Source organism: Esox lucius, chromosome 17 (assembly GCF_011004845.1).
Source record: "Esox lucius isolate fEsoLuc1 chromosome 17, fEsoLuc1.pri, whole genome shotgun sequence".
Lineage (NCBI taxonomy): Eukaryota > Metazoa > Chordata > Actinopteri > Esociformes > Esocidae > Esox > Esox lucius.
This window is the reverse complement of record NC_047585.1, coordinates 41547802-41575801: the sequence shown is the minus strand read 5'-3', so window position 1 is coordinate 41575801 and position 28000 is coordinate 41547802. Positions and strand designations below refer to the sequence as shown.

Here is a 28000-nt window from a genome sequence, read left to right as displayed (position 1 = left end):
GTATCTGAAAGGTACCAATTTTAATAAAAATTCAATATGCACATATGAATAAGCATGTGTATTATTTGAACTCATATTTAGGTGGGCAGTGGGAGACAAGCTAATTGGAAAAAACATCAAGAGTACGGACAATGTTCACATACGCAAGTAAAAACATGTAATCATCCACCCCTACAATTGCCTTTCCTATAACACACAGCTAAACGAAGCCCTTTGTAACAGCCCAAACAGTTTTTAATAAAATGTAGCAAAACAAACCATCAAAAGCTAAGTTATGTTAACACGCCAATTTATTAAAATGTATGCATATTAATAACCAAGATAGCAGGCTAGAAAAGACCTACACTTCATACAGCCATTCAAAAGGAGAGTCGATATTGCTGACCAGTTGGTTTAACTACTGATTTACTAGCCTGATCTAAGGACACCTGTGAGAACGTAATCTGTCAACTGTGCCATCACATTATTTGAAGCATGACAGCAAGAACAACATAACTCACATGTCATTGATTCGTGAGCAAAAGCAAGTTGACGCCCCCCAATTGATGTTCACATTAACATTGATGAAAATTGTCACGTGGGCATTCATGTATTTACGTATGGAGTATAAATAAGCCTTTTTAAACAGCTGAGACTGGGCCACCCTCAGAACGTTTCTCGCTGCACACACAGGAGCACACACTGCGCGCTGCCTGCTGTGACCACTGGGGGGCAGTAAGGTACTTTAAAAATGGTAAGGCGTGTGTGTGACCCAGTTTGATGTCTGATCTTTGGTGCGCTTGGCTGAACTGTGGCTGGTGAACAGAGATTTGTAAATCTCAGACTTCTCCTCCATGGTCTGGATGGACCTCTTGCTCCCGGAAGCGGCCAAAGGTTTGACAACCTTGGAGGAGCTGGAAGACCCGATGGGCCCAGGGACTACAGGAAGGAGAAATCCAAATTAGTAGGAAAAATTGGTTTTGTACATTTTAAGTTCATAACTCAATGGCATGATTAATTGAAACTCTACACATATGGGTCAACTCTTTAAAGTGTCTCTAATAAAAATAAAATACATAAGTGAACACCTGTCTGGCTGCCATCTCCACCATTTTGTGTTGAAATGTTGCCACCTGCAGGAACTGTATCAGTGGGGTCTGGATATTCTATACGGGAAAAAAGCAAGCAAAGTGAACAAAAAATACAATGTGTTTACAAAACAATATGTAACTAGTCCATCCCCAATTTTGAGAACTTCAGGAATTAAGGAACCTCTGGTCTGTGTCTGAAAAGAGAGGCACAACCTTTGACAGTCAGAACTAGTTTGGGTTGAGTGGACATTGACACTGTATGTTTTAAGCAACTATGTGTGCATTTCATAGTAATAATGGGTTAGCAATTGATGGTAATTGAAGTTAATAACTTAGACTTTTAAATCATCAAGTTATTTTGCCTAATAAACAGAACTTTAGTACTAGATATAATTTAGGATTTCACAAAATTGGATTTTCATGATTTCTGTTTCTAGAGGTGGAGTTCTCTTTAAACACTGCTAATGCTGATGTCATACTCTAAAGGTGGCTTAAGTAATATTTTTAGAAGCATCATGAGAGAAGTAAATAAATCTTTCCTGGACTGGCTCAACAATTCCCCAAGAACAACTGTTTTATCTCAATGCATTTGTTAAATACAAAGGGACGGGGTAAAGGCTGGAACTGTAACAAGAGATACAAGTTAAAAGCTTATAATATTACCAAAACAAATTTTACTGGAATTATTTAGCCCCAGACATATTTCTGAAGTTATAGGCTAGGTCAAAGAAAAATATGCCAGTATTTACCATTTGTTTCTTAGAATTGTGCTGGCATAAATATATTGAATAGTAATTTCACTACTTGCATGCCATTTCCCCTCCATGAAAAGCACAGATCAAGAAGTCTCTTTAATCTACTGAAAAACAGGAAATCACACTGCTGTGAAATGTTTGTTTTAAAGCACTTGAATAAGAAATTAATGTTGTTTAGTTTAAAACAGTCTAAAGGAAATGTTAAATTATAGTGAGATTAAAACTCACTATTTACATTATTTAAAGTAATTGAGTTAGAGCTGATATGTGAAAAGGTACACAACCTTATTTGTTTAACAGTAATTTAGTTTATAAAAGCCATCATTGACATTTAGGCAGTATAGTTAACAATCCAGTATGTAAAACAAATGACAAGAACAACATTGGAACGGACATTAAACGTAAAATGACATACTAGATTGACAAACTAGATATCGCCCTATATAATTCAATTATGAAAATCTGAGTTAGCGCTGCTAGCATAATATTCTGTGGCTAGAAGAACGGCCACTAGTTAACTGTTATATTGCGACTATACCTGGAGGAGTTTTGAATTATGTCTTAGGATTTCTTCAGGATAGTCAAACACTTCGCTGGCTACACGATCCTCTAGTCTTTTCACTTTTCATAAAAGTCTCCTATATTGATACAGTAGTTATTGTATCAGTGTCATTCACAAATGGCAAATAAGCTGTTTAAACGACCAGTGGCAAAAGACATACAGTTCCATGCTATTTGTGGTGAAGGGAAACTTAACAAGAAACGTTACTAAGTTTAACACAATGCGTAATGGCGTCTAGTGACATATTACTGGCTAATAAGCTTTTAAAACGGCCAGTGGCAAAAGTCATACAGTTCATAGATACTATTGGTGGTGGAGGTAAACTTCATAAGAAACGTTACTCAGTTTAACATGATGGTTAATGGTGTCTAATGAAATATTCAAACTTGACGTGATGTTTATGCATGACAACATTATATAATGTCAATATGCTATATTGACACCCAGCAAATGGTCAACTCTGTGGTGTTGTGGGTAAAGACACAGCCTTTCACGTGGGCGACCTTGGTTAGAATCTAGAGAGGGCAGCCATGATCAACACTTTCTATTGCGGGCCGGCTGAACTAGGCTTGCCTGGTTTCCTTGTTCCTTTATGGCATTTAGGCCAGTTTATAACGCAGGTATACATTTAGACAAAGAATTTGGAGAGCTAGTCAGGGGGCAGATATGATGCCTCTGTAAATAAAACATGATATTTAAAGCACCAGACACGTCTTACCTTTTGAGTCCGACGGCTTGGAAGCAGTCTCAACAACTTTGCTTTTCTTTGGTTTCTAAAAACAAAACATTAAATTACAATTCATCTGAATAACCACTATGGGAAACCTGCCTTCGAAGTCAAATGTTCAATTGGAAATCAATGCATCATGAACAAGTAAGACATGTTTTGGAAGCGTAGGGAACCAGAGGAAGACGCACCTTTAATGCCTTGGCCTTTGCTCGTTTCTCCTCCATTACTTCCCTCAGTTTCTCCACCTCTTCCTTGGTCCCATTGAGGACAACAACATCTTCATCCCTGAACGGGTCGCCACACTACATTCAGGAGAAGGACAAATTGAGCGCCGAAATCCTCATACATTATTTTCATGACAACTGTTGTGCTTTTGAATATCGTACTTGAAATAGTGAATCTGACATCACACTGATATGAAATGAAACCTCAACTACGATTCTACTTGGATTTCTGCATAATGTTGAAATGCAAATATTTGAAATGTACCCATTTTAGTGTACTTTAGACTTTGAGCTACAGAGACTCATGGGATCTGGGTGAATGCACTGGGGGGTCAGTAAGACAATGAATCCCAATGTGTCCCCTTGACACAGAGAGCCGAGCAGAAAGGCGGTCTCTGGTATGACCGGGAATCAAACCTCCAACCTCAGAATCTCGGGGCAGACATTTTGACCAGAATGACAAGCAGATGTTTACTTACATTTTTTTTGTGAAAAACACACATGGTAAGTGTGGGGCCAACTATCTTAGGGGAAATTGAGACTAAAACCAAATGATTGGTGGACTCTGGCTCCATCTCTGTATTGTGTGCATGGAGTAAAATTACGTCTCTTTCCATAGAGAGCTGACCTAAATGACACTGACTGGCCAGGATGTGGGTCTATTACAAACAAATGAGCATGGAAACATTGCCAAGGCATGCCATTTGACCTGAACTTATTCTGGTGCGTACATGACTCCCATAAGATCTGCCATTACGATTCCCACAGCATTTAGACATTCATGAGAAACCTATGGAACACTAACTCTCGGGAATTCAATTAGGCACGTACGTAATTTACCACCGGCACCATTTTGACTAAACTTGGGTGAGTTCTCTGGGCATTGACCAAATTACACATACTGGCCCGGACGGCTGGTGCATCGCAGAGGATGAGTGACACACTGCCACACAAAATACAAAAGCCGACCAGCAGGGGGGGGTCTATTGTGTCCTCTGGCCATGAGGCCCTGGTAACACAAGAAGAGCTAATCTCAGTCGCTGACCAGGCAGCAAACAAAGTGTGACTGGGACTGTCGTCGTCGGCGACCGTTCGGTTCAGCACTCAGAACATAAACCAGCGCCTGGACAACAGACGCACCTGACGAGGCTGAGAAGGAATGGGGAGAACGGGAGAGATATGAGAGCAAAACCAGAGAGAAGAGACAACAGAAGAGAGAAAATTACAATTCATGCAGAAACTGCAGCGGAACTGACCAAAGAAGGAAGGAAACTGGCGGTTGCTTAGTTCTTTCAGTTTTAGAATTAAGAGGTGGTGCGAAGCGGGATGTGGAGGAGGGGTCGACCGAAAGGAGCATGAAATTAGTTAGAACTGTGTGGGTGAAGATTGAACACAACGGTGGCGGATGCTTATATTCGTGTGCGCGTGTTTTGTGTGTGTGTGTCAGGTGAGAGAGAGAGAAGGAGCCCGTGAAGAGGCAGGGACGCAACTCGTCTCAGGAGTGATGCAGAGGAAACCTCAGCCCCTAACCAAAGGGAAAGAAATGAAACCCACTCAGACACACGCGCCCAAAGCGTGACAGAACTCTGAGCTCTAACAACATGTCAAGCCATCCGCCACCCTGAAACCAAAACCGACAGAGCCCGCCGAAGCTGCCTGTTCACCAGCCCAACACTCCAACACCTGGACCGGCGCCTTTTCCGACTACCTGCTGGTTCCACCTCAGCACGTTTGGCTAAATCTTCTGATCTCTTCTTCAGGAAAACCTCAACTTAAATTAAGGTAACTGGCCAGCTTTAGCCTGTATGCGTGCGCTAAAAACCATTTGAGGAGACAATGAAAGACTCAATTTGACCTGATTAAAAACAGTAGTAGTATACTAATGCCTTAGAGACTTGGTTCATTAACTGGTAATAAAAATAACCACATGGCATCCACAGAGCAAGCAGTGTTTTAGCAAACGTATAAGGCAGCATATGGTTTTACCAACTTATTATATAACAGTTCAGAGGTGATCTAAATGTTTCATTCGTAATTCAGTGGGCAAACTAGCCTACAATCCGGGACTTGAAATGACAGGTGACTATATTCATTGTTAACCGCAAGCAATTAGCTAATGGCTGTTAGCTCTTTTGATCTATGTAAACAAGAAAGCTTTTCTGCTTTACGGGTCAGAACAAGATAAATCCCAGGCGGTTCCACTGAACTTGATCTACTGTAAAGAACAGCCTTTTATGTTGTTTTCTTAATGGCGCAATGGACTGCGTGTTTACTGTAGGATACCCTGGTGATCTAATTATACTCACGTTTCCATAACAAACACCATGTCGATAGTTTTTTTTGCAATGTGTTGCCAAAGACAACCGGGATCCAGCAAGGCAGGGCTGAATACATCCCTTGTGTGCTATTAGGACACTCCAGTGGGGGTTAGAAGAGCAAAAGGTCTTACTTTTATTTGACTAGATTCTAATAGTGTTCATCTGGGAGTTGGTGCGTTGAACAGAACGAAGCAGTGCAGCTTACTCCTTGGTGTGGCTCTATTCAGATTCACACAGAGAATGGCTCCATTAACAAATCCTAAGGACTCACAAAACAACATCCCTAACAACATACTTATATGTTGATCAGCATGAAAACAGAAGTAACTTCGAGACGCATTAGTACACAAACAACAACATGTGACAAACCCTCAGCCAACAAACGGGCTGATAACAAAGTTGAGCCATGCTTGACCTGAAACCATAGACTTTGGATATAATGGATTAAATGGATACCTGACTACCTGCCGGCACTGCCCAACAACACCAATTAATGACACAAATTTATTATTTTTTGATAGGCCACTTCTAAACCAATTGGCAGCCAACATGATGACAAAGTAGATGGTCTGTTTGTGTTTTGAAACAAAACAATCCACAGAGAAGCTGGGTTTTCATTTCCTTCCTGTGAGCGTGAAGTGTTCCTTAAGCACACCACCTAGCTAACTGATGCATTATGCCCATTCAACACAGCCAGTTATATTTTCAAGTCTTGAGGTTAATCTAGCAACTGGTGTAGCCTGTCCAATCCTGCGCATCAGCCTGGTGAATTCAGATATTTTGACATGAACCAGTGTCAAAACGATGTGGCCAGAAACCTAGCTGCCTCTGCCTGAAACTTGACGTCAAGTGAAAATTGAACACAAATACATTCTACCAGCGCATCAACTTCTTTTGTTCCTAACTTTTTAAAACAACTGCCGCTTCCGCCCAGGACTTGAATGGGAGTCATTAGCACAATTCCTTCTGACTTAAAAAACATAGGTAACAATGACCATTCAATCCTATATCAAGCAGGTGTTAAGCCACAGGACTTTCATTTCGTAAAACTTTGCATGTGTACTATAATGACACAGACCTTGTTTGCATGGCTGTCTTGGAAACAACTTAATGGAAAAGGCACAGAGACTGTTGATTATTTTCAAAAGTAATGCAATTTAAAATGCAACTCAAATGATCCATGTCACATTTGATTCGTTCTTTCAACTTTCTGAACCAGTGGCTTTTTATTCACACTCTAAACAACGGGCATCATGTGTCAGAGGGCTTAAAGAAAACTAAAACCTGTGACAAAGTTAAGTCCACCTCAGAAAATTAGCATCCCATTTAAAGTACAGATGCCATAATCATTATGCGTTTAGGGAATGTAGTTACTTCTGTAAATATAGTAAAGGTTAGTTCTCTCTATTTCAGTCTCCATGTTCAGAGGGCTTGGGTGATCAACTGAGTAATTTTTTACCCTTTTTTATTAACAGGACATTCTTTTTGTACAAAAAAGGATGATTACACAATCTAAGAAGTTTTTTCCCACTTCCAAAGATTTGATAAATAATATATACAGAAATAAATGTTGAAATAAATCTAAGGCATTGGATCGTGAATATACACCGAGGCATGTTGTGCTACAGGTAACCTAGCAGTCACAGCAACCTAGCAGGTGGTGTCTCAGTAAACAAAATGGTTGCTAAATCTAATTCCTGAGCCTTTAAAAAAATTAAATAATAATAATTATAATAATCTGTCGTGAGCAAGACATTGAATCTTATTTTCTTTGTGGTCTCTGTAAAAACTGTATGAAAACTGGCTAATCCCTTTGAAGCAGATTTTCTAGTTATTGTTATAGGATTCGTAGTCTATTTTCAACTCTTACAACTGATGGAGCATAGTGGCTAGAAATGCACTCACATTTGCACCATTGGATAAAACACCCTGTTTGTTTATAAATTGGTTATAGTTCTTGGGTTTTGGCCGTTACCAAAAACCAAGTGTGTGGACTGGGTGTGCATCTTAATGGCAAGTATTAATTTGCCTTTTTAAAGGACATTTTAAAACTCAAACAAATAATTCTAAAGAATATTTTAAAACTCAAATATCGGAAAAAGCCGTGGACGTGAGAACATATATACATATGACGCCCGTAATTTACGCAGGTGTGGCAATCATCAGCATATACATTGACATCTTTCAGCGTAAATTATAGCCGACAGTCTGGAAATGCAAATAGCCAAGGCTTGTGAACAAGCACTGATGCTAATAACATCTGGTATTCATCTATTTACTGGTGTGTGCATGATGCCAGTAGGATTGCTCTTCTATGCATACAAACATCACAAATTATGTCCGCCAACTACAAATCCAAATGATTGTTTCTGATTGACGCAGACAAATGAGGTCCCTTGTCTTTCGCTGCAGGTCGCTGACATTCAGTGCTGGACTATTATGCTCCAGCTGGCAGGTGCCAAGTGCAGGTTCTTGATCTGCTTGGGAATCTGCATGTCCATCTGCTCAGTCATCTACTTGAGGGCCCGGGCCCCCATGAACCCCCAGAGTCAGATGGCGGGCTTCAGGTCCCTCACCCAATCCTGCCAAGCCTACATTTCCGGTAATGCAAGCTTGCCAGCAAGACACCACAGTGACAGCCAGCTGGAGGGCTATCTTTTGGGCAAGAAAGGTGGAGATCTGGACTGCTCCAGTCTTCTGATGGACCTCCACTTCATCACCAGCCCACTGAGCAAAGAGGAGGAGAACTACCCTCTGGCCTTCATCCTCACCGTCCACAAGGAGCTGGAGCTGCTGCTGCGTCTGCTGCGGGCCATTTACACTCCTCAAAACGTCTACTGTGTCCACGTGGACGCCAAGGCTCCGCAGACCTACAGGCAAACCATGGAGAGCCTGGCAGGCTGCCTCCCCAACATGTTCCTGGCCAGTCGCAGTGAGACGGTGACTTACGCAGGCTTTTCCCGGCTGCAGGCTGACATCAACTGCATGAAGGACCTGGTGGCGTCGCCGTTGCCCTGGAGGAAGGTGGTCAACCTCTGCGGGCAGGATTTCCCGATCAAAAGCAACCTGGAATTAGTGCGCCATCTGCAGAGCAAGGAGTGGAGGGACAAGAACATGACCCCAGGTATCAAGCAGCCGGCATCCATGAGCTACCGGACTCAGCTGGCGTATAAGGAGGTCCCGGGATCCCATGTGGCCCCCGTACAAGACAGCCCAAAGAAGGCCCCTCCTCCCCACGGGCTGCAGATCTACTTTGGCACCGCCTACTACGCATTAACAAGGAGCTTTGTGGTGTTCGTTCTGCAGAATCAGGTGTCCAAGGACCTGCTGGAGTGGTCCAAAGACACATTCAGCCCAGACGAGCACTACTGGGTTACGCTCAATCGCATCAAAGGTAAAGTCCAAATATTACTTAAGGAATTTAACAAAAAAGGTAGAAACTAGAAAAAATTGCATAAACATACACAGAGGTCAATATAAGTTGTAATTAGCAGGCCACCTAACACAAGCCCAAGGCTCTAAACACTGGGGTAAGTCACTCAACAGAACTCTAAACCACCGTAATGATTCTGGCACAGGCCACGTGGAATAAACACAGGTAAAAAAAAAAAGTGTACAAAGAAAAGTGACGAAAGAAATCCCGCATTTATTCATGAAACACGATACTGAGATGTAATCTGTTTTGGACTGATTATCTGCTGGCATAGACGCACCCGGAAGAGATGCAGATGGCGGGTGGAATGGCGCAATCCGGGCGATAAAATGGAAGAATCAAGAGGGGACTGCACACGACGGATGCAAAGGTACAACCAGAATCAATGTCGGCTCCCACTCCGGAGCCTGACCAGGTCAGATTAGATTAGCCTTCTGATTAGGAATCAGGGGGGTTTACATAACAGCAGATTTGACACAAATCCAATGTTACCTAGATAACGTCTCTGCTGCCGTCTTTCACCAGGGCACTATGTCAGGGACATCTGCATCTACGGCCGGGGGGACTTGCAGTGGATCATTAACAGCAACCAGATGTTTGCAAACAAGTTTGAGAGCCGCACCTCCCCAGAAGCTTTGGACTGCCTGGAACAGTGGCACCGTGACAAGGTCCTGCAGCAAGCCACGGTTCCAGTCCAGTCGTGGTGGCACCTTGCTACAGCGGGCAATGACAGTGCACTCTTCACCACAGTGAGACCCTGATGAAGGCCGCGGGGTTCTTCCTTCCTGGAGTCTATGCACTTGTCTAGTAGACATGTAACTGTTAGACTATGCTTGGTGTATCAACAAGAGGAAGTGGCTGACACAATCACCAAGAAATTCACAAACCCGCCCGCTCCCACACACATGGCCCTTCAGTGACCTGTGGTGCACTTTGACAACAGGAACTAATAAGCCATCATAGCAAAAGGGTTCTGCAACCTTCACGGGCAAGTGCAACAGAGATCTGTGGACATTAATATGTGATAAAAAACTGGCCTCAGGCCTGCTAAGATGTGTCGTGACAACTTGAATATTGCCCTTTCCAATCCTTAATTATCTGTTACATTTTTGTCATGCATGTTAAGAGTCATTTATTAAAAGTAAATTATTGTGTGTGATGGCCTACTGACAGTTATGAGTATTAATGTGAGAAAGTTCAATGTGTTAGTTTAGGTAAACATTTCTTTGCAACTATTACTAAAATATTTTTACTCATTGTCTAAAATAGAGCAAGTAAGAATGTCATACTGTTTTTAAACATCGTTTAACTATGCTTACTGCTTAAACCTGCCATAAACATAGATAATAATTTGCACTACCATTAAATATGTAGTAGAGGGTGATAAGGTGTTCAACTGGCCCTGTCCTTCTTATCCCTCACAGAATTTAAATACATTTCAACATTTTATTCATGGCCTGTACGTATAGAGCCAAAATGAGCTCAAATGTATTGACCGTAAGACAAGAAAAACATAACTGAAATATTTTTTTTAAATAAAAATAAAAGCAAGGTTAACAAAATATTTTATTAGCAAGCAGAATAATAAACTGTTGCCATGGTCACAGACACAGATATTGAGGAAAGTTCAACGTGTTCTGCTTATGGAGGCTCTATGCACCCTGACATAATCTCCACCCAGGTTCTTTTGTTGTGATGTTTCCAAACCATTGGGCTTAGAGCAAATTGAAATTAGGCCCCGTCTAACTTCAGTCACCAGAACACGCCAAACTTTCACCAATATCTGTGTCTGTGACCATGGCAACAGTGACGGTGATGCAACCTGGAAATAACAGTTTATTATTCTGTTTAAATGTACACATTTAGCCTAGCTTATACAATTCTTAAACATTGGGAAAGCAGCGCGTGGAAAGGCTATATCTACTAACTTACTGGAATAGTCATAAGAATTTAGCAATTGCTAGCGATTCTGCCAAAACTACTTCATTTCTTGGCATAAGAACGTATTTTTTTCTTTCACGGCAAAACAACATACTTTTTTCTTTCATTCGTGAATGACATTTATACAATAACTATCAATAAAGTCGACAATAACTAACCTTTTCATCAGGTGAAAAGATGACAGAATTGTGGAATCTACCAGAAATAATAAATGTTGTTTCTCTCAATAGATTCAAACTTAGGTCGTCCACATGAGAAGCACTGTTTTAACCACTACCCCACGGCATTACACATTTCAACAGTCACTAGACTCCATTGGGGATTGTGTTAAACTGACTAAGGTTTTTATTAGGTTTACCTCCACCAGAGCGTCTATGAACTGTATTGCTTTTGCCACTAACTGTTTTAACAGCTTATAAGCCAGTAATAGGCTTACTAGTATCTACTAACTTCCTAGGAATAATCATAAGAATTGAGCTATTCCTAACAAGACGGAAGCTGAACCATGCCAGAAACAGTTACAATATAACCGTATACAGTTTCAGTTAAGGCTTACTATAACGTAACTACTGTACGTTAAGCCAGCAAATGTGTGTCTCTATCCTGGCCCAAAACGCATGCACGGATGCGTACTTCGAAAATCCACCAGAAACAGTCGCAATATAACCGTAAACTGTTTTATTTCAGGCTTACTATAATGTAGATACTAACAGTTTTAGCAAGCAAAGTTTTCATCTATACGAAATAATTCATAATGCGTACATCGCTTAGCATGCAAGGAGATACGAACTCAGGACCTATAGTTCACATGTCCGCTTTTCTAACCACTCCGGTATTTAACAAGGGGTAGTCAGTCAGTCACTCAGTAAGAGACATTTGCTCTTCTTAGCCAGCCCCACTTACCCGGTACGGCAAAAAAATTAAATTTATTTTCGTTTTTAAATACTATGAAATATCTCAGTTACGTTTCTCTTTTCTTACAGTCAATATATTTTAGCTCAATTTGGCTCTATACTGCATGTGGAAGTTGAACTTTTCACCCAAAAGGCTTTCCACTGTAAAGTGTTGCTTTCAATGACCTTCACAAGTGATTGGAATACATTATACATTTGTTATAAATTAACTTGACCTCATCTTTCCTTTGACTTTGGAAATAGTTGTTGGACAGTATTTTGCAAAAGGACATAGCTAACAGAGAGACTACCAATAGTGGACAACCACAACAAACCCACTGCAGCGTCAGTTTCCCATCATCTGCGAGCTTCCTCACACAGACTAGCCCCAGAGTGCAATCAATCAGCAGGATGCATCATGGGTAAAAGGAACAGACAGAACTGTCGGTTATCTGGTTTCCACAGCTGTGAGGAGGGCTCAACATTAAAGCACTGAGTGTAGTCCACGGACAGGTGGAGGTTCTTACAGTCCTATCCTCGCATTACATTGATTTTCAGAGGCCGTCTGGTGTTATTCAACATGACTATCTGTTTATTACCTGTCCTACTTGATCCAAATCACATTGTACAGAAAGTCCAGACATAAGCAGGAACACAGCAGTGCTTGCAAAGTGGGTGGGGCATCAGGTGAACAATGGGAAACAGATGCTGGTAGCACTCTCAAGTTTCGTTTCCTTCACTCAACCACACAACTCAAAGAATGGCAGACACAAGGGTTAATCATTCACAAGTGAGATTAGAAAACACCTACTCAACCAGTTTCGGCACGCCACCTCTTATCTGACAGAAAATGCACTGGGAAATAATGCCTTACAGGTGGAATGATCTAGGGTGGACAAGACACACAAGAACCACCCCACCAGCAAACTACTTACAAATTCTCAAGATAACTAGAAATACATAATAGCAGGTTAATATGTAATAAAGAACATTTGTCTACACTCACACAGCCTAAGTGAGGGCACTTGCTGATTTTATTGAAACCAGGTATATGTGCTTGAATTCTAATCCTTTCATACACACACGTAACAAGGTTTTGACTCACGCATCAGTGTAAAAGTGTATACTGAAGCTCTTGCTTCAGTATGGAAAATTACAATATTGTGTAATTTATGTGGGAACCTATGCTCTTCATTAAACTGATTACTGGCCTCAATTCAATCAAACCTGCATGGAAGCAGTAAGTAGGTTATTGGGACTGCAACCTAACAATGTAACTGTCATGGAAAAGTCTTGGGGGAAAACATGCCATGGGGAAAACCCTGCGAATATCATCATAACCTGTCCTGAAAATGAGCCTATGTTCAGGCTTATGATTCATGTGTATTTCACATAATACTGATATAAAAGTGTGATGTGCATTGATCTTAACCCCAATATAAGTTAATGTTATCATTATGAATCCACTGCATAACAACTAGTAACTATTACAACTACCGGTTACTGTATGCTAGCTCTGATGACTGTCTCTATTAAAACTACCCATTACTGTATGTTAGCGCTGATTACTCTAGCTATTACAACTACACGTTACTGTACGATAGCGCTGATTACTGTAGCTATTACAACTAAACGTTACTGTATGCTAGCTCTGACACCAGCTCACACAAATGCAAGGTAGCATTTTGGAGTCACCTCTTCTCAACCTGAAAACATACATTTCGAAATGTTATGTAGCGATAACAACCAAAAATATTCTTATTGTAGGAGTAAATATATTGTGGGCCTGTCACACTAGAAAAATGTATAGAGATACATTTCTGGCAGTGATTTTGTGATGATACTGAACTATATGTTTGAAACAGATATTCTCCTGACAATATCCTTGTGAAATACAACTCCTTTTAATTGCCCATGGTTTTGGAATGGCATGTCCAACAAGCTCATATACAGTGGGGCAAAAAAGTTTTGTCAGCCACCAATTGTGCCAGTTCTCCCACTTCAAAAAATGAGAGAGGCCTGTAATTTTCATCATAGGTACACTACAACTATGAGACAAAATGAGAAAACAAAACCTAGAAAATCCCTTTGAAGGATTTTTTATGAATTTATTGGTATATTCCTCTGTAAAATGAGTATTAGGTCACCTACAAAGAAGCAAGATCTCTGGCTCTCACAGACCTGTAACTTATTTAAGAGTCTCCTCTGTCCTCCACTCGTTACCTGTATTAATGGCACCTGTTTGAACTTGTTATCAGTATAAAAGACACCTGTCAGAACCACACAGAGGGACCTAGTGAATGGCCTGCAGAGAGCTGGGACCAAAGTAACAAAGGCTACCATCAGTAACACTACGCATCCAGGGACTCAAATCCTGCAGTGCCAGACGTGTCCCCCTGCTTAAGCCAGTACATGTCCAGGCCCGTCTGAGGTTTGCTAGAGAGCATTTGGATGGTCCAGAAGAGGATTGGGAGAATGTCATATGGTCAGATGAAACCAAAATATAACTTTTTGGTAAAAACTCAACTCTTCGTGTTTGGAGGAGAAAGAATGCTGAGTTGAATCCAAAGAACACCATACCTACTGTGAAGCATGGGGGTGGAAACATCATGCTTTGGGGCTGTTTTTCTGCAAAGGGACCAGGACGACTGATCCGTGTAAAGGAAAGAATGAATAGGGCCATGTATCGTGAGATTTTGAGTGAAAACCTCCTTCCATCAGCAAGGGCATTGAAGATGAAACGTGGCTGGGTCTTTCAGCATGACAATGATGCCAAACACACCACCCGGGCAACGAAGGAGTGGCTTCGTAAGAAGCATTTCAAGGTCCTGGAGTGGCCTAGCCAGTAACCAGATCTCAACCCCATAGAAAATCTTTGGAGGGAGTTGAAAGTCTGTGTTGCCCAGTGACAGCCCCAAAACATCACTGCTCTAGAGGAGATCTGCATGGAGGAATGGGCCAAAATACCAGCAACAGTGTGTGAAAACCTTGTGAAGACTTACAGAAAACATTTGACCTCTGTCATTGCCAACAAAGGGTATGTAACAAAGTATTGAGATTCACTTTTGTTATTGACCTTTTGTCATTTTCCACCATAATTTACAAATAAATTTATTAAAAATCCTACTTTTTTTCTCCTCATTTTATCTCATTGTTGAAGGGTACCTACGGTGAAAATTACAGGCCTCTCTCATCTTTTTAAGTGAGAGAACTTGCACAATTGGTGGCTGACTAAATACTTTTTTGCCCCACTGTAGGTGTGATGGTCGGGTTTCCACATACTTTGGGCCATATAGAGTATCTCATTGCTAGCATAAGCAATTAGTACATTAAGTAGGTGAGCTGTTAAATTAAACCCAGTCAAAGTTATTATCATTGACAAAAACAGCACAGCAGAGAGCTTGTTAAGGCATTGGATAGTCTTACCTTGTGACAGATCTCAGTTTTGACTTCCTTCAAGGCCCGGTCTGAAAACACACAGCCACACGTTTGCAGGTAACAGAACCTATAAGGCAGATGAACACAGATAAGGTCTAGTGTTATCTTAAATTGTGTGCACAAACTAAGAAGCTCAGGGGAAGAGTGTCTGCTAAATTAGTAAAATGTATTAATGTAAAGTGTGATGCAACGAACACACTTAACGAAGGACACATTTAAAGACACCACTGGTTCAGTGAAACTGGTTACTATGTGATATTAATCAGATCAGCATGTGCTGAATTAGAACATTAGACACTGGGACATGCCTCATAAGCATGTCCGAATTCCTAAAGGGAAATCAACATACTCGATTAGCAAAAGCAGCATTGCATGCGGAAACCAACTATTATTAGTCCTTTGATTCTCAGGAACAGAACGACATGTTTTCTCAACTTGTCATCTTGTGGATAAGACCAGCGGCCACACGGCTACGCTGCTACCCCCAAATTTCTAAACAGGAGAGTCAAAATGCAATCTGCAGCATCTGTGCAAACCCCACTGCAAAAACCTAATTCTGACCGTCTCTTTTGCTTTCAGTGTCTCTTAAGCTTTTCTTGATGTGACCCATAGCAGGTCTGTACACTCGTACTGATCAATCCTCCGAAATAGTACAAGAACGCGGAAAGCTCACTCCCAGTCACAGGAAATCCGAACTGGGATGCCGGGGTAAAAGCAACGTTAAACAGCATTTCAACCACAGAGCTCAACTAATGTTCAAGTAGGCAATGACTCCTTGTCCTTGGACCAGTGATTCCTCTCGCCGTGCACAGAAGGAAACATCTGCAAACCACTGCAATCCCCCCCAGAATAGGGATCTCTGTTTGATCTCCACACGAGCCCTATGAATGTTTCTGAACCCTCTACTCCATCCACTCTGCACCTGTTTCTGATGTAGAAAATACATTTATTGTCATCCTTATTCATTCATTATTTTATAGAAGGGTTTTGTACTCTGTATGCTTGATCAATTACAAATGGACTGAAATCTCTCACACACACACACACACACACACACACACACACACACACACACACACACACACACACACACACACACACACACACACACACACACACACACACACACACACACACACACACACACACACACACACACACACACACACACACACACACACACACACACACACACACAGGCCTCTGCCATAAAACCGCCATAAGAAACTGTTCTCTAGGAGGAAGCTCTTGAACAGCAGGGGGTTATTATTACTTACATCCTACAGGGGAACAGAGCTCTATTCCTTATTGGGAAGAGCATAGTCAACTTAAGTCCCCATATGGTAACTGTCCAGATTGATATAGCTCAGCCTTTGACCGGGTTGTCTGGGCAACCGACATTCTATGATTTTCTGTCTCCAGGAGCTATTTGTGTAACTTTGCATTTTAGACTACCTCGTAGTGGCCACAATGCCTTGTATTTACATTCTGCAAATGCTTCTTCCGTCATCTGTACTGTTGGAAGAGAATAAGCTTGAAACTTGAAATGCATAATCAGAACAATCTGTCATGACTTACTCTGTGTTGCTCTCTGTACTTGTACTCTTTTTGTCATGATGGTTGTTCCCGTGGATCCACATAATTAAACTTGAAATAATCAACTGTTATACCAGACTCTAAAGAGTTTTTATTTTAATACATCGCAAACATTTTCCATCTTCCACGCTGCCCTGTCCTAAAAACAAAGTCTGATCAATGCCAATCTCATCTCTGTAGTTTGACACTGAGGCTTCTGGCACCTAATCAGGTACTGGATGGGTTTGTGCTCTTGTCTTCGGTCACAGCTTAGTCTGTGTTAGATTTACAGGGCTGCCCAATCCTGTTCCCAGAGATATACTGTCCTGTAGGTCCTCTCCAACTCTAATTAGCCAGATGAAAATCCTAATCAGGTTAATCACAAATGGAATTGAAGAGAAACCTACAAGGCAGTAGATCTCCAGAAACAGAGTAGGGCAGCACTGCATAATACTGTGAGGCAGGAGTGGTGTTAGCCAGAACCACAGTTTCTAGGAATCCTTTTCCCCCTGCATCCCCCTGCTGGTCAAGAGGACAATATGTAAAGCTTAAAACCCTTTCACACTTATGATCACACCAGTATGATCAGGCTAGAGTGGTCCGTGAACAAGGTAGTAAGCGTTAACGTCAGGACAATAACCCTGAGGCTGAAGATACATCCGTAAGCTCCGATATGCCTCCACAGCCCCGAAAGGGAAGCTTTAGGGTGTGTAGGCCTAAAATCACAACGAGAAAATGTTTCGATTTTAAATAGCAGCATGTATATTTGGCAGCATATTCTATTGAGATTGAAGCTGGGAACATAACCCGCTCATCTGAATCGAACTTGTACCTGCAAATAGCACAACCCGTTTCTCAGAAATGTTGGAGGCTGTGTCAAATGTAAAGAAAAACAGAATGCACTGATGTGAAAATCATTTAAACCCTGTATACAATAGAAAATAGTACAAAGACAACGTATCAAATGTTGAAACAGAGAAGGTTTATGGTTTCTTGAAAAATATACACCCACTTTGAACTTGATGTCAGAAACACATTTCAAAAAAGCTATGACAGAGGCAACAAAACACTAGAAAAGTGTTTAAAAAAAACTTGGTGGAACATCTCACAACGAATGAGGTTACTTGGCAACAGGTCAGTAACATGATTGGGTATAAAAAGAGCATCCCAGAGAGGATGAGTCTTTCAGAAGCAAAGATGGGGAGGGGTTCACCACTCCGTGAAAGGCGCAAGCAAATAGTGCAACAATTTAAGAAATTTTTCTGAATGTAAAATCGCAAAGAGTTTGAGGATATCATAATCTACGGTACATAATATAATTAAAAGAATCAGACAATCCAGAGAAAGGGACAAGGCCAAAAACCAATACTGGATGGCCGTGATCTTTGGGCCCTCAGGCGGCACTGCATTACAAACAGACATGATTCTGTAGTGGACATCAGTGCATGGGTTCAGGAACACTTCCAAAACCATTGTATGTGAACACAGTACGTCGCTGCATCCTCAAATGCAAGTTAGAACTCTACCATGCAAAGACGAAACCAGATATAAACAAGATCCAGAACTGCCGCTGCCTTCACTGGGCCTGAGCTAATTTAAGATGGACTGAGGTGAAGTGGAAAACTGTCCTGTGGTGTGTGAAACCGAAATTTTAAATTATTTATGGGAATAATGGATGCCGCATCCTCCAGACTAAAGAGGAGAGGGACCATCTGTCTTGTTATAAGCACACTGTTCAAAAGCCAGCATCCGTGATGGTATGGGGGTGCATTAGTGCACATGGTATGAGTGACTTGCACATCTGTGAAGGCACCATTAATGCTGAAAAATTTTGGAGCAACATATGCTGCCATGCAGACAACATCTTTTTCAGGGAAGGCCTTTCTTATTTCAGCAGCACAATGCCAAACCACATTCTGCACGCATTACAACAGCAAGGCTCTGTAGTGAGACTCCGGGGTGCTAAACATGCCTGCAGTCCAGACCTGTCACCCAATGAAAACATTTGGTGCATTATGAAAAGAAAAATATGACAAAGGAGAACACAAACTGTTGAGCAGCTGATATCCTATATCAAGTAAGAATGGGAACACATTTCACTTTCAAAACTTCAGCAATTCATCGCACACGCACAATTCAGAAGCCAGCATCCGTGATGGTATTGGGGTGCATAAGTGCACATGACATGGGTGACTTGCCCATCTGCGAAGGAACCCTCAATTATGAACAAAATATACAGGTTTTGGAGAAAAAAATGCTGCCGCCCAGACAGTCTTTTTCAGGGAAGCTTATGTTTCATTTTCAAAACTACAGAAATTGGTCTCCTCAGTTCCCAAACGCTTACAGAGTACTGTTAAATGAAGAGGCGATGCCACACAGTGGTAAACATGCCCCTGTCCCAACTTTTCTGAAATGTGTTGCTGGCTTCAAACTCAAAATGGGCATGTATTTTTTCAAAAGCAATAACATTTGTCAGTTTCAACACTTCATATGTTGTCTTTGTACTATATTCAATTAAATATAGGGATAAATTATTTGCACATCATTGCATTTTGTCTTTATTTGCATTTTAGGCAGCATACCAAATTTTTTGGAAACAGAGTTGTAGAGCAGCTATGTTCAATTCTTCAGAATCAGAAAGAGTTAAGGCCAAGTAAGTTTCACAACAAACAAGGATTTTGTCCTGGCCTGTTGGTACAACAATTTATACAAAAGGAATAAGGGAGATAAAAACAATTAAGTACAGTGGACTGAGCATGAGAAGTGTAGACTAAGCAACTGATTCCCAGCCAGCCAAGGCCGCCATCTGCAGCACCATCTTGACTGTCTTCGGTTTCAACCTAACACAGTTGTGGGTTTGAAGTTAATGTGTTTCAACATAGCTATCCTGTCCAGAGGAAGAGAGATCCGGTTACACATTTTTCTTTTTTCTTTTTACGTATAATCCATTCCTTTAATGACTCCATTCTGAGATGAATGGGCTAATAACTAAATCTGTTTTGAAGTTATGCAGAGAAATCCTGTTTAGAAACAGAACATGTACAGTGGGGCAAAAAAGTATTTAGTCAGCCACCAATTGTGCAAGTTCTCCCACTTAAAAAGATGAGAGAGGCCTGTAATTTTCACCGTAGGTACCCTTCAACAGTGAGATAAAATGAGGAGAAAAAAAGTAGGATTTTTAATAAATTCATATGTGCACTTCAACTATGAGAGACAAAATGAGAAAAAAAAAATCCAGAAAATTACATTGTAGGATTCTTAATGAATTTACTGGTAAATTATGGTGGAAAAAGTATTTGGTCAATAACAAAAGTTAATCTCAATACTTTGTTACATACCCTTTGTTGGCAATGACAGAGGTCAAATGTTTTCTGTAAGTCTTCACAAGGTTTTCACACACTGTTGCTGGTATTTTGGCCCATTCCTCCATGCAGATCTCCTCTAGAGCAGTGATGTTTTGGGCCTGTTGCTGGGCAACACAGACTTTCAACTCCCTCCAAAGATTTTCTATGGAGTTGAGATCTGGTTACTGGCTAGACCACTCCAGGACCTTGAAATGCTTCTTACGAAGCCACTCCTTCGTTGCCCGGGTGGTGTGTTTGGGATCATTGTTATGCTGAAAGACCCAGCCACGTTTCATCTTCAATGCCCTTGCTGATGGAAGGAGGTTTTCACTCAAAATCTCACGATACATGGCCCTATTCATTCTTTCCTTTACACGGATCAGTCGTCCTGGTCCCTTTGCAGAAAAACAGCCCCAAAGCATGATGTTTCCACCCCCATGCTTCACAGTAGGTATGGTGTTCTTTGGATGCAACTCAGCATTCTTTCTCCTCCAAACACAACGAGTTGAGTTTTTACCAAAAAGATCTAATTTGGTTTCATCTGACCACATGACATTCTCCCAATCCTCTTCTGGACCATCCAAATGCTCTCTAGCAAACCTCAGATGGGCCAGGACATACTGGCTTAAGCAGGGGGACACGTCTGGCACTGCAGAATTTGAGCCCCTGGTGGCGTAGTGTGTTACTGATGTTACTCTATGCAGGTCATGCACTAGGTCCCCCCGTGTGGTTCTGGGATTTTTGCTCACCGTTCTTGTGATCACTTTGACCCCACAGGGTGAGCGCCGGATCGAAGGAGATTATCAGTGGTCTTGTATGTCTTCCATTTTCTTATAATTGCTCCCACAGTTGATTTCTTCACACCAAGCTGCTTACCTATTGCAGATTCAGTCTTCGCAGCCTGGTGCAGGTCTACAATTTTGTTTCTGGTGTCCTTTGACAGCTCTTTGGTCTTGGCCATAGTGGAGTTTGGAGTGGGACTGTTTGAGGTTGTGGACAGGTGTCTTTTATACTGATAACAAGTTCAAACAGGTGCCATTAATACAGGTAACGAACGGAGTACAGAGGAGCCTCTTAAATAAGAAGTTACAGGTCTGTGAGAGCCAGAAATCTTGCTTGTTTGTAGGTGACCAAATTCTTATTTTACAGAGGAATGTACCAATATATTCATTAAAAATCCTACAATGTGATTTTCTGGAATTTATTTTCTAATTTTGTCTTTCATAGTTGAAGTGTACCTATGATGATTACAGGCCTCTCATCTTTTTAAGTGGGAGAACTTGCACAATTTGGTAGCTGACTAAATACTTTTTTGCCCCACTGTATGTAGATATGTATTAACTATAAACTATGTTTCCCTGCTTATTGGAACCACCACTATACCACAATTATCATTATCTCCCAATGGTGTAGTGCAGGGCTGCCCAACCTGTTACTGGAGAGGTACTGTCCTTTAGGTTCTCTCCAACTCTAATTTAGCACACCTGATTCTAATTATTAGCTGGATGAAAAGCTTAACTGGGTTAGTTACAAATGGGGCTAAAGTGAAAACTTATAGTAGATCTCCAAGAAAAGGATTTGGCTGGTGCTGCATTTGTCTTTAGAATATATTCTTGGCAGGTTCACAGCTCACGTCATATAGTTATGAATGTTTTGTGTAGTGCATGTCCATGCATATAAAATGTTAATTGACAGTAGTATAATTTGGCAGAATGACATTACATTGTTATGAAGATGATATGCAGTTGTATTTGTCGGTAAAGCCAAATGACTTAAGCAATTTGTTTGTTTTGCACAGGGCTGTCATGATATCAGATTTTTACTACACGATTATCGTGGCCAAAATAATTCACGGTAACAATATTATCGCTGTATCTATAGAAAAATTTCAGGCACAAGACATTTTTTTTCTTTCTTTTTCTATTCTTTCATGGAAAAAACCTTCTTGCTACAGCACTATGAATGTGCCACCCTGGAGGAGCTGGACCGCCCGTGCAACCTGAATGGGCTGCAGGTACCGCCTCATGCTACCAGTAGTGACAAGGACACTAGCAAAACTAGAGAAGAATCAGTCAGGAAGAATAAGGACAGAGCAATTCTCTGTGGAAAACAACCGCAAAACCATTCCCTTTTTGGGGGTTGTCTTGTGGTTGACTCTCCAGTGCACCTGTTGACACTACACACACAAAAAAAATTATAATATACCCACTCACTATACACGTACTTTTAAGATAAGTATCTTGTCCTAGCTGCAGTCTTAGATCGAAGATTTAAAACCAAGTGGGTGATAAGGCATGATCTGTTGTGTAACCAGAGACTTGTGACGACTTGTACTTCACACATTCCTAACGAGCCTTGCTGGGCATCAAAGGAGAAGTAGAAAAGAGCAGCGATGATAAGAAATGTATCCTTCATGCACCCCAGCATGAACCTGAAGCCACAGACCAGCCAAATTATTAACAAATGTATTAAAAATACACTAGGTCTGATGCTAGTTACATCTGGACAATTTTAAAATATCGATCAACATGACGTTTTCCCGCTCTGTTCATCTCTCCTGGGATTCAGCGCGTTCACTGCCATGTTACTAAACACGTTTACTCCACATTTAGCATAATGTTATTATTTTATTTCAAGTCAATTCAGTATTTCTGTTAATATACACAAAGTATACGCTAGTTAAATGTGGAATGCTAAATATTTGAAAGCAAGTGCTTTCCATTACATGACAAATATTATATATAACAAAAGTGAGGACACCCCTCATATTTTTGTCAATATTTGATTATAACTTTCCATTTGACAACAAGTAATGACACTCGCTACAATGTAAAGTAGTGAGTGTACAGCTTGCATAACAGTGTACATTTGTTGTCATTAATGTCTAAACTGCTGGCAATAAAGGGGAGTATACCCCGAAGTGAAAATACCCAAATTGGGCCCAAAGTGTCAATATTTTGTGAGGCCACCATCCTGTTCCAGCACGGCCTTAACCCTCTTGGGCATGGAGTTCACAGGTTGCCACTGGAGTCCTCTTCCAGTCCTCCATGACAACATCACGGAGCTGGTGGATGTTTGAGACCTTGCGCTCCTCCACCTTCCATTTGAGGACGCCCCACAGATGCTCAATAGGGTTTAGGTCTGGAGACATGCTTGGCCAGTCCATCACCTTTACCCTTAGCTTCTATAGCAAGGCAGTGGTCATCTTGGAGGTGTGTTTGGGGTTGTTATCATGTTGGAATACTGCCCTTAGGCCCAGTCTCCAAAGGGAGGGGATCATGCTGACATTCATGGTTCCCTCAAAGAACTGTAGCTCCCCAGTGCCGGCAGCACTCATGCAGCCCCAGACCATGACACTCCCAACTGTAGGCAAAATACACTTGTCTTTGTACTCCTCACCTGGATGCCGCCATCCAGGTGATGGTGTGACACCATCTGAACCAAATACGTTTATCTTGGTCTCATCAGACCACAGGACATGGTTCCAGTAATCTATGTGTTTGTCTGCTTGTCTTCAGCAAACTGCCTGCGTGCTTTCTTGTGCATCATATTTAGAAGAGGCTTCCTTCTGGGACCACAGCCATGCAGACCAATTTGATGCAGTGTGCGGCATATGGTCTGAGCACTGACAGGCTGACCCCCCGCCCCTTTAATCTCTGCAGCAATGCTGGCAGCACTCACATGTCTATTTCTCAAAGACAACCTCTGGATATGACGCTGAGCATGTGCACTCAACTTCTTTGGTCGACCATGGCGAGGCCTGTTCTGAGTGGAACCTGTTCTGTTAAATCACCTGTATGGTCTTGGCCACCGTGCTGAAGCTCATTTTCAGGGTCTTGGCAATCTTCTTATAGTCTAGGCCATCTTAATGTAGAGCAACAAGTAATTTTTTTTTTCAGATGCTCAGAGAGTTCTTTGCCATGAGGTGCCATGAGGTGCCATTAAGTGACCAGGATGAGGGAGTGTGAGAGCGATAACACCAAATTTAACACACCTGCTCCCCATTCACACCTGAGAGCTTGTAACACTAACAAGTCACATGACACTGGGGAGGGAACAAAAATATATATTTTTTCTTCGTTTTGGCTACATGCTGATACTTATTTTTTGGCATCACCTCTTCTTTTAACAATACTCTGTAAGCATTTGGGAACTGAGGAGACCAACTGCTGTAGTTTTGAAAGTTAAATGTTTTCCCATTCTTGCCTGATATGGGATTTCAGCTGCTCAAAAGTTCGGGATCTCCTTTGTTGTACTTTTTGTTTCATAATGCGCCAAATGTTTTCAACGGGTGACAGGTCTGGACTACAGGGCCATGCTGTTGTAATATGTGCAGAATGTGATTTGGCATTGTCTTGCTGAAATGAACATGGCCTTACCTGAAAAAAAACATTGTCTGGGTGGCAGCATATGTTGCTCCAAAACCTGCATATATTGTTGCACATAGCATTAATTTTGCCTTCACAGATGTTCAAGTCACCCATGCCATGTGCACTAATGCACCCCCAGTACCATCATGGACGTGGCTTTTTAACTGCGCGCTGATAACAAACCGGATGGTCCCTCTCCTCTTTAGTCCGGAGGACGCACCATCCATGATTCCCCAAAATAATTACAAATTTTGATTTCACACACCACAGGACATTTTTCCACTTAGCCTCAGTCCATCTTAAATGAGCTCAGGCCCAGTGAAGGCAGGGGCAGTTCTGGATATTGTTAATATCTGGTTCGTTCTTTGCATGGTAGAGTTCTAACTTGCATTTGTGTGATGTTTACTACAGAATCGTGTCTGTTTTTAATGCAGTGCCGCCTGAGGGCCAGACGTTCATGGCCATCCAGTACTGTTTTAGGGCTTGTCCCTTGCGAGATTTATCCAGATTCACTCAATCATATTATGTACCGTAGGTGATGATATCCGAAAACGTTTCACAGTTTTACATAGAAAAACATTATTCTTAAATTGTTGCACTATATGCCTGCCCCATTTTTCACAGAGTGGTGAACCCCTCCCCATTTTTGCTTCTGAGAGACTCATCCTCTCCGGGAAGCTCTTTTTATACTGACCTGTTGCCAATGAACCTAATTAGTTGTGAGATGATACACTGGGTTTTTGTTTGCATTAAACAACTTTTCCAGTCTTTTGTTGCACCTGTCCCAGATTTTTTGAAACGTGTCGCAGACATCAAATTAAAAGTGAGTGTATATTTTACAGGAAACCATAACATTTCACAGTTTCAACATTTGATAAATTGTCTTTGTACTATTTTCTATTGAAATAGGGTTTAAATGATTTGCACATTATTGCATTCTGTTTTTCTTTACAATTTACACATCATCCCAACTTATTGGAAATGCTGAGCTGTTTATTGTTGTTTAAGAACATTGAGCATTTGATTTACTTGGCAGCCAATAGTGTATCAGAAATGCTTCACTCTTTTGCTATCGTATACAATTAATAATAAACTGATAATATAGTGCTACTTGTTTGAGTGTATACATTATGGCAAATTTTTTTTTTTTAATCTGTAGATTATTTGAAATTATGATTACATATACAGCGCCCTCTTCCTTTCATGTTGTTAATAAAAACAAGAAAGCCTTCATTAAAATACAATATGGCTTGGAGAAAAAAACCAAATACTCAACATACAATCACTACATTTCCAGATTTTGTCTGATTTATGACAACAACAAAAAAATGAATGGAGCGAATTTGGAGTGGCAATAATCTTTCCTGCAAGCGAAGTGCGGTTTTGAGCGAAAACAATGGGAAAGACTTGTAGCGAGGGAGTAGATTGTAACCTCCACTCAGGGAATGATGAGCGGGATTCCCATCAGCAGAGTATGTTCACACACAACATAAAATATTTCTTACGATTTTCAAAAACAAAATAGGTGTATTAAACCTGTGCCTTGCACAGACATTTGTGTTTGTAATCAGTGTGTTACTGTCAAAACTCAACAAAACAACGATTAAGGGAAAAAAATGATTGTATTCAAGAGTGCCACAACTGAGTGTAAGATCAAGCTGATGAAAAACAATTACAATTTATCATTGCATTTTGTTGTTCATATGGTGTGCCAATTATTCTCAAGGGCACTTTGTATCATAGCAAGTTGTGCTTTGGGGTGAACTGTCTGATTTAGTGTCAGAAACCAACAAGACCACAGCTCAAAATGGGCAGGTCAGTTTGCAACTGAAAGCCTTTGACTGTGAGACACTGACTATTCTTTAGTGCACAGGGAAACACATACAGATTGCTCGCTCACACAGACGGGTCACAGGGAATGCACACCGACAAAGAAACTTGCGCCAAAACCACACTGTACCTATGTTTGCCATTCATCTCCAGGCCCACCACAGGACAGATGAACATGGCACAGTTCATGTCCTCGTAGCGGTCTCCTTTGGTGTTCCTCATTTCGCCCTCCCACGCAGGGTTATCAGTCAGGTTCAGCTCCTTTATATCCTGTGGAATGACACGCCCAGGAAACACGCTTTTATTTGATTCACTCCAGAGAACCCAAAGAAGCCTGTGCCGAGATCACGGAACCATCTACATACCTTAATTCCACGAAGGTGTGATACAACCTCGCTGTTGGGTCGTTCTGCAGATTTATCCAGAAGGTACTCAATCACGGCATCTTTGTTATAAAGCCTGTAAGCAAGAGAAGTACTCGAATAATAGAATTCACAGATCTAATAGCAAGCAATACCTAGTTTTTACGCTAAATGTATTTATGAACTAAAATGAACCTAACCAGCAGTACTTCCGAGTTTAGAATAACAGACATCCAATCATTCAGTACAGACAGGAGAACGATATTGCCAATACGAGAGGTCATAGCCAGGTTTGACTAATAGACAAAACAGACGAAAATAATCCTTACCTTCCCAGGTCACAAGAAACGATTGGGCGGCAGAGTTTTTCTGTGCTGAGAGCACAGTATTTCCACCGGGCAGCAAGCGCCGCATTTTTGTCAACCTGGAGCGCAGAGAGATTCAGTATTTTCAACAATGATCATTTTCAATAAGTAATTATTGAGAAGGGAGTAACTATGGGGGAAGTACCTGGTGATTTAGATCCAGGTCTAGCGCTTAGTACAGTGGTTGCCAATGTGAGCATGGCAAGATAACAAGTCAGCTGATTAATGAACGTAATCTAGCATAGCTAAAAGGAATTGCTTGTAATTAATCATCTAACGTTAGACTAATTAATTGGGCGGTTGCTTCCCTTTCTTAACAAGCCACCCATAACGTCAGCTAGGCTAGGTAGCTAGTTTAATAACTAACAAATTAGAAGCACCAGCAAATTATAACGCCATCAAGCTAACACGACGTGTCCGTGCCTTTAGCAATCTATTAGTACAATTAGTAGTATTGTACTGTAATATAACTAAACCTTAGCCACATACCTTCTCAACTTTCTTTGGGCCTTTCACCAACTCATGCCTTTTAGGAATAGTTCCACCATCACATCCCATTTTGAAAAGTAGCAACACTGTTTTTGTACAGGCCTGCTAACGAACGCAGAAAAAAAACACTAGCCGGTTGTAAACAAACAAAGAGTATTTCAAGAGCGTTTTTAGGTTCTATGATTTTGTATGTCGCCCCCTAGATGTCAGAAAAGAAGTGTAGCCAATTCAAATATTTTCCAGTAATGACCAGCAGGGACCAGCATAATAAAAGGTAAATAAAGGTTTTACAACGATTTCT

The 28000-nt window shown here is 41.2% G+C and overlaps 2 protein-coding genes across 2 annotated transcripts; one reads left to right on the top strand and one right to left on the bottom strand.

The window, feature by feature from the left end:
- Positions 1–3: 3 nt before the first annotated feature.
- Positions 4–27837, bottom strand: rtf2 (replication termination factor 2). Its single transcript, XM_010904464.4, has 9 exons — positions 27700–27837; positions 27175–27269; positions 26849–26942; positions 26614–26753; positions 15353–15431; positions 3306–3419; positions 3106–3160; positions 1068–1145; positions 4–918 (listed from the first exon to the last, which is right to left on the bottom strand). Exons 1-9 carry the CDS (start codon positions 27766–27768, stop codon positions 725–727), a joined length of 918 nt encoding a protein of 305 aa, XP_010902766.2. The 5' UTR covers positions 27769–27837; the 3' UTR covers positions 4–724.
- On the top strand, positions 4368–10246 carry gcnt7 (glucosaminyl (N-acetyl) transferase family member 7). The gene is made up of 4 exons (XM_010904463.5): positions 4368–5123; positions 8072–9053; positions 9367–9462; positions 9618–10246. The coding sequence occupies exons 2-4, from the start codon at positions 8099–8101 to the stop codon at positions 9851–9853; spliced, it is 1287 nt and encodes a 428-aa protein (XP_010902765.2). The 5' UTR covers positions 4368–5123; positions 8072–8098; the 3' UTR covers positions 9854–10246.
- Positions 27838–28000: the final 163 nt, after the last annotated feature.

What these genes read in the sequence shown, in the direction of transcription:
- gcnt7 (XM_010904463.5), top strand. Translation starts at nt 8,099, where the DNA reads ATGCTCCAGCTGGCAGGTGCCAAGTGCAGGTTCTTGATCTGCTTGGGA. An exon ending in TACGCTCAATCGCATCAAAG is followed by an intron (nt 9,054 to 9,366) that starts GTAAAGTCCAAA and finishes CTGCTGGCATAG; the next exon opens with ACGCACCCGGAAGAGATGCA. An exon ending in TGCACACGACGGATGCAAAG is followed by an intron (nt 9,463 to 9,617) that starts GTACAACCAGAA and finishes GTCTTTCACCAG; the next exon opens with GGCACTATGTCAGGGACATC.
- rtf2 (XM_010904464.4), bottom strand. Translation starts at nt 27,768, where the DNA reads ATGGGATGTGATGGTGGAACTATTCCTAAAAGGCATGAGTTGGTGAAA. An exon ending in GTTTCTTGTGACCTGGGAAG is followed by an intron (nt 26,943 to 27,174) that starts GTAAGGATTATT and finishes TCTTGCTTACAG; the next exon opens with GCTTTATAACAAAGATGCCG. An exon ending in AAACTGAGATCTGTCACAAG is followed by an intron (nt 3,420 to 15,352) that starts GTAAGACTATCC and finishes TCCTGAATGTAG; the next exon opens with TGTGGCGACCCGTTCAGGGA.